This window comes from Bidens hawaiensis, unplaced genomic scaffold (genome assembly GCF_021521415.1).
Source record: "Bidens hawaiensis isolate Kalapana, Puna unplaced genomic scaffold, B.hawaiensis_p1.1 tig00015451_1, whole genome shotgun sequence".
In the NCBI taxonomy this organism is placed as follows: domain Eukaryota; kingdom Viridiplantae; phylum Streptophyta; class Magnoliopsida; order Asterales; family Asteraceae; genus Bidens; species Bidens hawaiensis.
This window is the reverse complement of record NW_027492381.1, coordinates 428,006-442,064: the sequence shown is the minus strand read 5'-3', so window position 1 is coordinate 442,064 and position 14,059 is coordinate 428,006. Positions and strand designations below refer to the sequence as shown.

Below are 14,059 nucleotides of genomic sequence, written 5' to 3'. Positions count from 1 at the left end.
CCCTGTTTCGGGTATTGGAAAAACCCGGTTCTTGGTATGGAACCGGTTCGGGTTTTCGGTATTATCGGGTACAAATCGGGTCCGGTTCGGGTTCGGGTTCGGGTTTTAGTGCCAAAATGCATACGTACGGATAGGGTCGGGTGCGGGTTCGGGTATTAAAAACCCGGGTTTTAGAAAAACCGGTTCCGGGTTTTTTTTTCGGGTCCGGTTCCGAGTTCGGGGTTTTTGTGCACCACTAATTTTAGTTAACAAAATAGTGGGCTTTTCTACAAAACCAAAGGCCCAATAAACAATTTGACTTATGAAGAACTTTAAGCCCAGATAACAAAAATTAAAAATTTCGCCGTTGCCGGGGATTGAACCCGGGTCACCCGCAATACTTACCACTATACTACGACAAATTTGGTTTCAAAAACATATATAATTTTAATGACGGTACAGCTTATTATAACCAAATTATATCAAACGAGACATTACAATCATAAGTCATCACACACAAAATCTAGTTGGCTGAACCCTCTTGGAAATGAAATTTTACCAATATACACCTTATAATCAAAATCAAACACTTGGAACATGTTAGATATATATCATATAATCTTTATATGGTTTTTCACCACCATTTTTTAAATGTTTTTTTTTTTTGCATAAAACTGTTGATGTGGTATACTCTTCTTATCATTTTCCCTATTCAAGCTATAGGAAATTTATCAGTGTTGTAAATTTCATGATCCATGGGAGCTGACATAAGAACCGGCATTCACGAAAGATAACAAGAGTAAGAGCTTTGGCTGAAATAATTCCGATCTCCATTCAAAAGAGAACAAGTTGCAATTGATATTTTGATAATATTCACAAGACCAAGAGAAAGACAAGGGGAAGACGTCACATATAGTGTTTGCAATCGGTCCACCAAAGTATTATAACCACAAAAAGATTTGAATGCAATGTACAATCACGATTATAACAAAATAATCTTCAAGGAAGTAAGACAATGAAGTCGTTCACAATCAATTAGCCCACGATTACTTTCATCACCATTTCTCCATCGTTCATTTCTTATCTAGTAACGATCAAGCTAGCGTTTAATATATATGCGCAAATTATTAAATGATCAAACTAAACCTAGATACTTTTCTTCATGGCTTTCAGTTTCATTCAAATCATCTCCTTTATATACTTATTGGTCACTAGCCCATGCATTGCATCGTTATTAAGCCATCACAAAGAGTGTTTAGCTTTGTTTGAATTTAAGCAAAGCTTTCTACATCAACCTTATGCTTCATTTGATGTTGGTAAGCTTCTAAAGCTTGATTCTTGGAGGAAGATCACAAGCAATACATCAAATCATGATTTTGATTGTTGTTTGTGGGATGGTGTGAAGTGTAGCGATAAAGGCCATGTGATTGGGATCGATTTAAGCCAAAGCTCTCTCCATGGATCTATGAAGTCCAACAGTTCACTCTTCAATCTTGTTCATCTTCAAATGCTTAATCTATCAATGAACGACTTTGTTGAGTCGCAAATTCCATCAGAGATAGCTCGCCTAAAGCAACTAAGAAGGCTTGATCTATCCAATTCTAGCTTCGCTGGCCAAATCCCGATTGAAATCTCGTACTTGATGCAGTTGACTTTGTTAGATCTGTCATGGAATCCACTAAAGCTTCAAAGTCCTAGCTTCGAGGAGTTGCTGCAAAACTTGACTAGCCTCGAAGAACTGCATCTCTCAAGTGTTGACATCAGTTCATTCATACCTCCTTTCTTATCTAACTTTTCTTATTTGAGGTCAATTGATCTTGAAAGTTGTCGGCTTCGAGATCAATTTCCATCAAAAATACTTCATTTACCCAAGCTCAAATTTCTTAACATGGCAAATAATCCCATCCTCACGGGTTCTTTACCAGAATTTCAAAACAACACCTTACTTGAGCATTTGGATTTGTATTCCACAAGTTTTGCTGGAAGTATACCAGAATCCATAAGCAAACTAAACCATTTGGTATACCTATCCCTTGATGAATGCTATTTCTCGGGATGCATCCCGTTTTCGCTCTCTAACATGACACAACTCACTTCCTTGTCTCTCGGTCAAGATGAGGCGTGGGCCTTTGCTCTTGCATATCCAAGTCATCTTTCAAAACCTACTGGTTTGGAAATTTGTGAGAAGCGAGGCATGCATGATTGGATTAGCAAACTAATTAACCTTGAATCGATGTCTCTAGTTCAAATAACTATGTACGATGAAATCCTACCATCCCTTGCAAACTTAACCAAGCTTAACATGGTCATCCTAATGGGAAATCACATTTTTGGTCACATCCCATCTTCGTTTATGAACCTTACCCGATTAAGAATGATATACTTTATTGAAACTCAACTGCAAGGACAAATTTCAAGCTCGCTCTCCAATTTCAAAAGTCTCGAAGTGCTTTGCCTAATGTATAACAATTTTAGTGGAAGACTAGAGCTAGATACGTTTGTAGGACTCACCAAACTTAGATATTTGTATTTAGATGGGAATAGGTTATCGTTTGTCACCACCAAAAACCATACTAGTGAGGAAAACTTACCCGAATTTGAAGTCATAGGACTCTCATCATGCAAATTGACAAAGTTCCCTTCCTTTTTACGCCTCCAAAAGAAATTAATATACTTATTACTTCCCAACAACAAAATTGAAGGCCTTGTACCAGAATGGATTTTGAATAATATCAAAGAAACATTACTAGGGCTTGAACTTACATACAACTCCATAACCGGCTTCCATCGACATCCTAATTTTCTTCCATGGGCTCGTTTAGAAGTATTAGAGCTTGGGTAAAATCAACTACGTGGACTGCCTCCAGCTCCACCACCAACCACACTTGTTTATGATGTAACACACAATAATTTGATTGGAGAATTACCCCGTGGATATGTGAAGTATAATCTCTTCGCTACCTAGATTTGTCTTCTAATAACTTGACTGGAATACTTCCTTCATGTTTAGGAAACTTAAGCAATTTGTCTGTTTTGGATCTTAAAAGAAATAACATTCACGGCCCAATGATGAATACATTTATGCATGGAAATCCGATGAAGAAGATTGATTTGAGCGAAAATCAACTTACAGGTAAGCTATTGAAGAGGTAGGTCCCAGCAGAGCCCAGTTGGACCCGCAAGACTCACCCTGAAAAGAGACGTCTGCGCAGAAACCAACTGGATCCGCAGGACCCAACATGCTCAGAGACGTGACGTCCTTACGCGCAGTACGCAAACTGTTCCCGCAGGAAATGCCTCCCAATGGTGAAGTACTCTGCCTGTTCCCGCAGCTGCGGATACAAGCCATCAGGGAAGGCCACCCGCGCAGCAAGGCTACACGCACAAGGCACTTAGCTCTCAAATACAGTTGTCACCTGAAGGAATGAGCAAGGCGGGAATACTCCCGCCCAAATGAGCCAGTCCGTATGCTTCTGGAAGATCTTTTTTACTATACCTACCAAGGTATGGGCAAAACAGACGATCTGACCAGAGCAGCCCATGAACCAATCACAGGGTGACAGCTCACCGACAACAGTACGAGGAGCACCCTCTAGTACTGTTTCACTATTAGCCGCTGCCTACTCACCAACCCTTACTGTGGGACGTGCGCAGCCTACAGTTGGTGGAACAGTGCATAGCCGACAGTAAAGGAACAGTATACAGCCGACCTTGTCACTGTCGGCCGCAGCCTATCCACCAACCAGCATGGCTCGTGCGTAACCCACTGTTGGTAGAACAGGAATACTATTCAGCCGGCTGTACCTTCTAGGAAACCTACCTTCGGCTATAAATACTCCAACACCTTGGAATGGTAAGGACATCATCTGATATCTCATCTTATCTAGCAATCTCTTAATATACACTTATATTCAGAGCAATCTAGTCTGATTCTCAAGCCGGAGGGTGGTCACAAGGAGGAACCCCCCCCCCCCCTTCTCAGTGACGAGCTTACGGTGTCTGTTTTGCAGGTCACCTGAAGAACAACCTTCTCTGCTGGACCTCATCCTCGTGGGAAACATTACTTAACCCACAGATTATCCGTAATCTGCCCTGGGTCACCTAGTGTTTCTTCATTGGCGCCATCCGTGCATAAAAGCTAGAACTAATTCTTAGTTTTTTCAAAATTTCTGAAGAAATGGTTAACGTTACTCCGGTCCCAAGGCCAGTAAGTGACCAAGAAACCCCGGTGACCACAACCCCAGCAACTGGGAACACCGGCGGTTATACAAATTTTACGAACACTACCCCGGTTACCCAAGCCGGGACAAGTGCAGTAAACAATATTTCACGGGGGTTCACTGATGCCCAGTTGGAGAAACGGACGAGGGTCCCTAGCCAAACACTAGATCAAGTTAAGGCATGGGCCGAAGCACGTCAGAAAGAGTTCCAAGATGAGTTGGATGAATGCTTGCGTTCACTTCAACAGGCTGACGAATTCAGCAGTACTCGCCAACATCTCAATATGAACAGTGAGTGCGAGTACTCAGAAGATGAGCGGGAAGAATCCGATACCGACGCAAACCCTCGCCATAAGGCAAAAGGGAAGTGTAAGGAAACGGACTTCCAACCGACAAGGAATTTTGGAGAAACCTTTAAACCAACGAATGCGGAGAGAAACCCGCGTGACTTCTCCAAAACCTTTAGACCAACTGCTGCGAATGCAGGAAAGTCAAAGTTTGCAAGGGACATTGCGGAAGCAATCGCCCCGAGAAGTGCCAAACAAATGTCCAACATCGGCACTTATGATGGTCTATCCGACCCAGACGACCACTTGAACAGATTCATTGTGGGGGCAACCGTCAGCAACTGGACAGAACCCACGTGGTGTTATATGTTCCAGATGACTCTGGTTGGAGCGGCCAGGGCATGGTTCGATCGTTTACCAGTCCACTACATCTATGATTGGGCGGACTTTCAAAACAAGTTCAGCCAACACTTCAGCCAACAAAAGAAATATACTGAAGAACAGTGGACGATCCTCAACTGCGTGAGAGAGGAGGATGAATCTTTACTAGACTTCATCACTCGCTTCAACTCCAAAAAGCTAAGTCTGGGCAACAAAAGTGAAGATCTTGTTCGCGCCGCTTTCATCCAGGGCGCCGAATACCCAGAGCTTATCCGCACATTGACGGGTAAGGACGGCATGCCATCCACATGGGATACCATCATGACGGCGGCCAAGCGCTTTGCCGATACGGAGAAGCAACTGGGAAGGGATCTTCCCCAGAGTACACACCTCTACACGCAAAGGACTAGAGAAAACACTGTTCGGATCGCCCGGCAGAACAAAAAGAGGAAGCTAGGTATTTGGCAGTCAAGGGTAAACTTTGACACCTCATCCAGCTCTCACCCTCTTGTTGGCGGAAGAGATAACACACACCCTTCAAGCCGAAAACACCGGTGGACGCCACTCACCAAAAGCGTCACGGAAATATTTGCCACCGAAAAACTACCATGGCCAAAAGCTCCAATGATCCGGCAGCGACCTAATGCGGATCAGAGCAAATCCTGTGACTTCCACGGGACAAAAGGTCATAGTACGGAAGAGTGTACATCCTTGAAGGATATTGTTGAAATATTCGTCAAGGATGGAAGACTTGCACACCTTGTGGCATCAATCAAGAAGGGAGGAAGGAATGACAACCGGTACAGAGGCAACGGACGAAAGCCCGTTGACATCAGCATCAACATGGTTCATGGTAAGATGAGAGGAAGAAAAAGGCGAGCGACAGAACCATGCGCGTGGAAGGAAGCCGAGGTGCGCTTCCCGCGAGTGCCAAGAGGACCCAGCAAAGAAGGCCCTATCGTCATCAAAAGCCAGCTGGGACACTACATCACTTCTCGCACTCTTGCTGACAACGGCGCCTCGTCAACGGTGATGTACAGGCAGTTCTTCGACAAGCTAGATGACGAAGACAAGGAACGCCTGGAAACGATCTACGCCTCGATGGAAGGGTTCGACGGCAGCACAAACACCCCCCTGGGTTTCCTATCTTTCCCCGTCACTCTTACGGACGAGAATCACTCACACACAGAAGACGTGGATTTTGTCGTAATGAGGAAGCCACACCACACATACGACATTCTCTTCGGAAGAGACGGGATGGCAAGATTCAACGCCGTGGTATCTTCAGTCCACGGCATGATGGGATGGCCAACAGCTGAGGGTGTAGCGATGATCACCGGCATCCCCCAGGTATGCATCGCATCTGTCTCATCTAAACCCAAACCAAAGATGGCTAAACCAACCATCACCGAACCGGAAAGATGGGCCTTCAACGGCAAATACCCTGACCAAGCCGTTTCCATTGGCCCAACAGTTGTTGATCCCACACGCACCTTACTCAAGCGCTTATTACAGAAAAACGCTGACATCTTCGCGTGGACACCAGCTGACATGACTGGTGTACCCCGAAGTAAGGCAGAGCATAAGCTCAAATGCGATCCGGCTGTTACGCCAGTCGTACAAAAGCGCAGAGTAATGGGGCCAGAACAAACTAACGCGTGTAGAACCCAAGTCAAGGAACTCCTTGACGCAGGCATCGTACGCGTTAGTAGATATCAAACATGGGTTGCAAATCCCGTTATGGTACCGAAGAATAACAAACAATGGCGCATGTGCATAGATTTCAAGGACTTAAACAAAGCATGCCCCAAAGATTGTTATCCGTTACCCGAAATTGATCTTAAGGTGGATTCGTTAGCACCGTTTCGCCTTAAATGCTTCCTGGATGCGTATAAGGGGTACCATCAAATCCACATAGCCGTTGATGATCAGGACAAAACCGCTTTTCGGACGCCCGATGGCACATTTTGTTACCAAATGATGCCATTCGGACTTAAGAATGCCAGGTCCACATACCAACGCTTGATGGACAACCAGTTTCATGCCCAAATTGGGAGGAACTTGGAAGTCTACATGGATGACTTGGTCATCAAAAGCCCTGACGCAGAAGCGATGTTGAAAGACATCGAAGAAACTTTCAACACGCTTAGGAAGATAAACATGAAACTCAACCCGGGCAAGTGTGCCTTTGGAATGGAAGAAGGGAAGTTCTTGGGGGTCATCGTCACTAAAGATGGCTTCAGAGCGAACCCTGAAAAGGTCGAAGCCATTATAAAAATGGAATCACCTACTACCATCAAACAGGCTCAGACACTGAATGGACGACTAGTGGCACTTAATCGCTTTTTGGCAAACCACGCGGATAAGTCGTTTCCTTTCGTGTCAACGTTGAGAAACTGTTTAAAGAAAACGCACTTCCGCTGGACACCAGAAGCGGAAGCAGCTTTTCAGGAGATTCGGTCACGCTTGATCAAACTCCCAACGCTCACAGCACCAAAAGCGGGAGAGGAGTTAATCCTATACCTTTCCGCAATAGATAGAGCAACCGGGGCAGTCCTGCTAGTAGAGCGAAAAGGCATCCAGATGCCAATCTATTATGTTAGCCGTATCCTAACAGACGTAGAAACCCGGTACTCTACCCTCGAAAAATTAGTCTTAGCACTTATACACGCTTCACGCAGGTTAAGACGATATTTCCAGGGTCACCCAATCACCATTCTCTCCAACTTCAAACTTGCAAACGTTCTACGCAAACCCGAGTTATCGGGACGCCTAGCCAAATGGGCAATTGAGTTGGGGGAGTATGCGATAAAGTATAAGCCAAGACCAGCCATAAAAGGCCAGGTTTTGGCCGACTTTATTGCGGAAGTGCCTGCATCGCGGGAAAAAGAGTGCCAGGAAGAGGCTCAACCCTCTCCAGCACAAGACATCAATGATGTCTGGCGACTCTACACTGATGGAGCAGCCAGTAACGAGGGTTCAGGCGCAGGGCTGAAACTAACCAACCCAGCAGGCCAAGAATACACTTACGCTATTCGACTGGATTTTCCAAGTACGAATAACGAAGCCGAGTATGAGGCATTCTTGGCTGGGCTGAGAATTGCGCGTAAGATGGGAGTGAAACACTTGGAAGCCCACGTGGATTCCATGTTAGTAGCCAATCAACTCAACGGGACGTACACGGCCGTGAACGACACAATGGCCCTGTACCTCGCACAAGCAAAAACCCTTATGCGCGATTTCAACGACTGCAAAGTCATACACGTCAAGCGTAGTGAAAACAAATCTGCGGATGCGTTAAGCAAGCTTGCATCATTAGCCTTCACCCACTTGGGAAAGGACATCCGCATTGAACTCCTCGAGGCACCTTCGGTCCCGCACAAGGAAATTTGTGTCATCCAAACCGGCATAGAAACGTGGATGACACCAATAATAAAATACCTCGCGACAGGTACACTACCAGAGTCAAAAACGCAGGCAAGAAAACTACGCTGTAAAGCATTGAATTATCAACTCATCGATGACATCCTTTACAGACGTAACTTTCTTGGCCCATTCTTAAGATGCGTGGACAACCAAGATGCTGACTACCTCCTAAGGGAAGTACATGAAGGCATCTGTGGAGTACACGCAGGTCCACGCGCTGTTGTAGCTAAGCTAAACAACGCGGGATACTTTTGGCCGGGGATGCATACGGATGCGCTGGAATACATTAGAAAATGCAGGTCTTGTCAGCTCTACGCACCCAACACGCACCGCCCGAAGAATGAACTTGTTCCAGTCACCTCTTCATGGCCATTTCAGAAGTGGGCCATCGATGTGACAGGCCCATTTCCTACAGCAGCAGGAAATGTTCAGTTCCTAGTGGTAGCCATCGACTACTTCACCAAGTGGATAGAAGCAAAACCCTTAGCCCAAACAACCGCGAAACATATCAAAAAATTTATTTGGGAATTTATTATTTGTCGTTTTGGACTTCCACAGAATTTGGTGAGCGATAACGGCACCAACTTTGCTGATAAGAAGCTACAACAGTGGCTGAAAGAACTTCAAATCACCCACACCTTTACCTCAGTGGCACACCCGCAAGGTAATGGTGAGGTGGAAAGAGCAAATAAGAGCATCGTCGAAGGCATAAAGAAAAGACTCTTGGAACACAGATCCGGCTGGGTGGACGAGCTTCCGCACGTCCTTTGGGCAACCAGAACGCTGAAGAAGGCCAGTACGGGAGAAACCCGGTTCAGTCTCACTTATGGCACTGAAGCCATGGTCCCGGTCGAAATTGGTTTACCCTCACCAAGGGTCTTGATTCAGCCAGAAGACAATGATGCGGAAAGACGGTTAGACCTTATGCTAACCGAGGAACGCAGAGACTTAGCCGCAGTGCGTGAAGAGAACTACAAGCGACAAATGCAAAAGTACTACAACACGCGGGTAAAACTCTGCAACTTCAATGTAGGAGACTACATACTGCGTAACAACGAGGCTTCGAACCAAGAACGCCCAGGAAAGCTGGCCCCGGTCTGGGAAGGGCCATACATTATCAAAGAAGTTCTGGGAAAGGGCACATACCGGCTCGAAAGGCTCGATGGCACTCCCATCCCAAGAACATGGAATGGAGCTCAATTACGCAAATGTTATATGTAGATCAATTCCAAACTTGTAAAGAAAAGGCCTAGAGCCACTTCTAATGGAAATGATTCTCCTTTCACAATGTGTTGATAGCCTTACCTTTATACTTATGAACTTCCCACACTGATGTGCCGGTATTCACCGCATAAATAGGGGAAGAAGTAAGTCGTTACGTGTGGAAGGCGGCAAAACCCGCATAAACACAACGGTAAAAATTTCAAGTTTTAAGGAAAACCTCCACGCAGGTCAGATGTAAGTAAAGTTTAGCCATCCTTGTAAGTGCAAGTGACGGTCTTACCCGCACAATCACGAACAAGGAGGCAAAACTTCAACCTATTATCTACCACGTCCAAAGGTTAACTTATTCTGAACACTTAGAAAATTTCAAAGGAAAAGATGAGGAAAACTTCCATGCAGGTCAGATATAAGTAAAGTTAAGCCATCCTACTAAGTGTAAGTGACGGTCATACCCGCACAATCATGAAAGAGGAAGCGAAACAAACTTATAATTTGCCACGTTAAAAAGTTAACTTATCTAAGTACTAAAGAAATTGCTAAGTTAGATCAAAACATGCGTAAAATAAACAAGGCAAGAAATTAACACAATATTTATTCCATCAAATTCAAATATTACAAAGATTGTTGGGTGCATACCCGCATACAAAAGAAGCTATACAAAAACAAAAATCTACGCTAATGGTGGAAAGGGATCTTCAGGATCAAGCTTCAGGACCACTTCCACTTGGACCCGCACCATCAGTAGAGCGTGGCGGTTCAAGGAAAGCTTTAAGAATAGCTAGCCCATCATCAGCAGCAGCGACTTCGTTTACCTTCTCCACCACCGGATGCGGGAAGGCGGCATACTGATTCACTGCTTGGTCATAAACAGCTTCAGTATCCACATCATACAAAGGGAAGTTGGAAGGCGGGATGCCTTTCTCAACAAACCTTAGACCAAGCAGGAAGCCGGCCTTTTCCCCATCCTCATGGGAAGCGTTGAGGGCTGTGCTCATAGCATCGTCATAAGACGTCTCCGTGAAGACCCGATGCACAACCTACAAAAAGAAAAAAAATACAAGTATCAAAACCTTTTCTATTTACAAAGAAAAGCGTAAAGACATGAAAAGCTTACCTGAGACAACGCTTCTCGAAGAAGCCATTCCTTGGCAACCAGAGCTTCTTGGAGGGCGGCTTGAGCTTGGTTACAGGCGCGTTCGGCTTCACTTTTATTGAGGTTGGCAAGCAACACTTCCTTTGCAGCAGCCTCTTCGATGCCCTTTAGCTTCCGCTCAGTGTGGTCAAGCACGCCCCTCTGGTCCAGGATCTCTTGGAGCTTCTTCGCGTCCTCCATCGCCAAGGCATCATGAGCCTGTTGGAGCGCCTCTAATTTAGCTTTAAGTTCCTCATTCTCGAGGCGTAGAGACTCAGCAACAGCTTCAGCCTTGGTGGCCCTTTCAGTTGCGTTCCTAGCAGTTTCCTTAGCCAGCCGAAGCTGTTCGTTAACAGCTTGGGCAGCTTTGGAACGGGCCTCGAGACGGGCCTGAACCTCAACTTCAAGGGCCTTGAACGCCTTCTCCTTCTCCGCAGCCGCGGCGGAGAGCCTCCTATTCTCCTCCCGGACAGCCCGCGCCTGAGCTACTTCTTGAATGCGAGCTGCTTTTAACTTGTCGTTTTCACGACAAAGCAGCTCGACGCGCGGCTGCATCCGGGCCAGGAGAACCCGAAGCTCATTGGTTAGCCTACCCTCCTGGTAGCTAGCCATGGCTTCCCCCAACGCACCACTGGGAGCTGCGTGACGAGCCCACTCCACGCACTCCACAGGTGTGCGAAGGGTTGTTCCTCGGCGGATGTTCCATCGTGGAACATACACTTCATTGGAATCCGACACTACAAAAAACAAAAAGCAGTTAGGAAAAGATGATATAAAAAAAAAAATAGGCCAAAAGAACCCTACGCACCTGTAGGATCAATAACAGGCCGATAGCCGCCAAACCCATCACCTGAACCCAAGGGAAATCCGTCCAAGAGGTCAGGTAGATGGGAAGGAGGCAGAGGTTGGCGAGAAGCCCCATGCATACCTGAAGGATCGGTCGTCGTTGCCGATGACGGAGGAGGCATGGTGGAGGCCGCCGCGGTCGCCGCTGCGGAGTCCGCAGCAAAAGTAACCGCCGGCTCAGTGAAAGATGCGGAAAATATGGCACTGACAGCCGGCGGTGATGTCATCACAGCTGGAACAGTTGGCTCAACGGAGTGAGCAACTGAACCAGCGGAAGCAGGCGAAGGCGCAGCCGCCTGGGTCGTCGCCTCAGGTAGGCTGACCAAGCCTACCGTCATGGGCGGGGAGGTACTCCTCCCCGCTCCACCCTGGAATGCGTCAACATCCACGCCTGCACAAGGAAGATAAGTATTAATGATGGAAAGCTATGAAGTTAATAATAAAGTTTGTACTTACGGGTTTTCTTGAGCCTAAAAGTGCGGACAGGCGGGGATGAACCCGATGGAGCCGGCCTCTTCACGCCGCTCACCGTTGTCATCCTGGGCTGTCCGGAGGTGACAGTCGTCGCAGCCTCCGGAGCGGTGGTCTTATCACCACCGGGGTTCCCCGCCACCTCCTCGCTCTCGGCCTCTGAGTCAGACCGAGGCACCGGATCGGCAGTGGAGGCCACCTTCTCCTTCCCCTTCCCGCCGGCAGCCTTCTTCTTCCGCACCAACGGAGGACCATCTGCGGATTCCTCATCAGAACATAAGATTAGAGGAATTCCAGCAGAGGTTTCAGCATTGAGGGGTCGAGGGTTGAATAACGCCTTACCTGGCCGCCTGGCGCTCAGGATCTCGTGGCCTAGCGGGTAGACCTCCACGAACCGATCCGCCGTTTGTTCTAGGATAGGCAACTCGTTCTCATCTAGAGCACGAGTACCCATCCGAGCCGGACTCTCAGCCTCCCGCGGATACAGGAGCGACTGCAAGTCGTTCCCCTCTGAAATAAAAGAAAAGCAGTTAGAAGACAAACCTATATAAACAAAGTAAACAGAGCATACCGTAAGGAACAGAGTTCAAACCGTATTCGAGGACGATCGGGATCTTTTGCGCATCCGCATCTTTCCACACCCGGCTCATCCCGAGCATCACCATCCCGGACTCCGCAAACCGGTAAACCGGAGATTGGACTCGGGAAATCTTTGAAAATCATTCCGCCTCCTGGTAATTGGAGGCGTGAAGGCTGGGGAGAGCTTGCCCATTCTTAAATTTCATGGCAAGGGGGATGGCGCGAGCGGAGATGAAAAAGAACTCCCGCTTCCACGAACGAAGACTGCGCTCGGTTGCGCAAATCTTCAAACCCTTTATACGGGTTATCAGAGTATACCACCCCTGGATGCACCTCCAAGAGTAGAAGGTCATCAGGCGGTCGACGAAGGGCTCAATGCCCAGAATCCGGCACACCCACTCGAAGTGGCGAATCTTCGCGATCGCCATCGGGTGCACCTCGGTCAGGTGTACACCGTGCCTCTTTAGGACACGGTACACAAACTTTGTCAATGGGAACCTAAGATTCCCATAGACAAAGAATGCAGCATATACCCCGATCTTGCCTCTGGGGGCATCATACACCGTCTGATGGGATTCAGGAAACTCAGGCTCGAGAGACTCGAGCATGAACTTCCTGACGATGTACTGATATAGATTGACAGGCAGAGCACACTGGCACTCGCCAGCAGTACTCTTGTCATCGGCGTACACCCCAGCCTCCTGGGCTGTAGCCTCAAGATCGTGAGACGACATCTTGCAGATATGAAAGAAGAAAGCGATTTCAAGAGAATGCTCGACTGAAAAGATGAGTTTTCGCCGGAAATCATTTTGAAGATGAAGAGAAAAGTGAAAGTGTGGATTACAAAGAACCCTCTCCCCCTTTATATACTAATCGCAATTAATGCGATGAATATAATGCGGAAGAGAGAGAAATCGCAGGTGCAATGAAACTATGACACGTGGCAAAAAGCAAGCTGGCAACAGCTGTTGAAAGGACGCGTACCATTAATTTCGCGGCCACGCGCCCGAAAAATCGCGCCCACGCGCCTGAAAAAGCGTCTGGAATGACCAGGTACTGTCACGTCACCATAACTTCCTGCACGTCCTGACACAGTCAGAAGAAACCGTCGCACGACGTTTCAGCAGTTTGGACTGTTCTTATCCTTTCACCAACTCTTCGAATTTCAAAAATTTCAAAAAGATTCAAAAGTAAGCGGGAAAATACCCCTTACCTTGGCAACCAAGTAACTGTAAGACAGGTGCGGGTACAGTGTTAAGGCAAAACCCTTCACATACTTAGCACCCGCAGGGAATTGACGCCAGGAACACCTTGGAAGTAAAGTAACCGTAAGACGAGTGCGGGTACAGTGTTAAGGCAAAACCCTTCACATACCTAGCGCTCCGCAGGGAATTGAAACCAAGAAGGATCTTCTGGGCAATGCTTGCGGAAACGGGAATAACATCCCCGCATAGCGGGAACGTCGAGAACTACATTGTTTGAAGCTCCAGGATGGAATTGGTGGTTTTAACATA

General features: G+C 46.9%; 1 protein-coding gene across 1 annotated transcript; it reads left to right on the top strand.

The window, feature by feature from the left end:
• The first annotated feature begins 1,141 nt into the window (after positions 1 to 1,141).
• Positions 1,142 to 2,821, top strand: LOC143549225 (receptor-like protein 42). Its single transcript, XM_077040175.1, has one exon. It carries the CDS (start codon positions 1,142 to 1,144, stop codon positions 2,819 to 2,821), a length of 1,680 nt encoding a protein of 559 aa, XP_076896290.1.
• Positions 2,822 to 14,059: the final 11,238 nt, after the last annotated feature.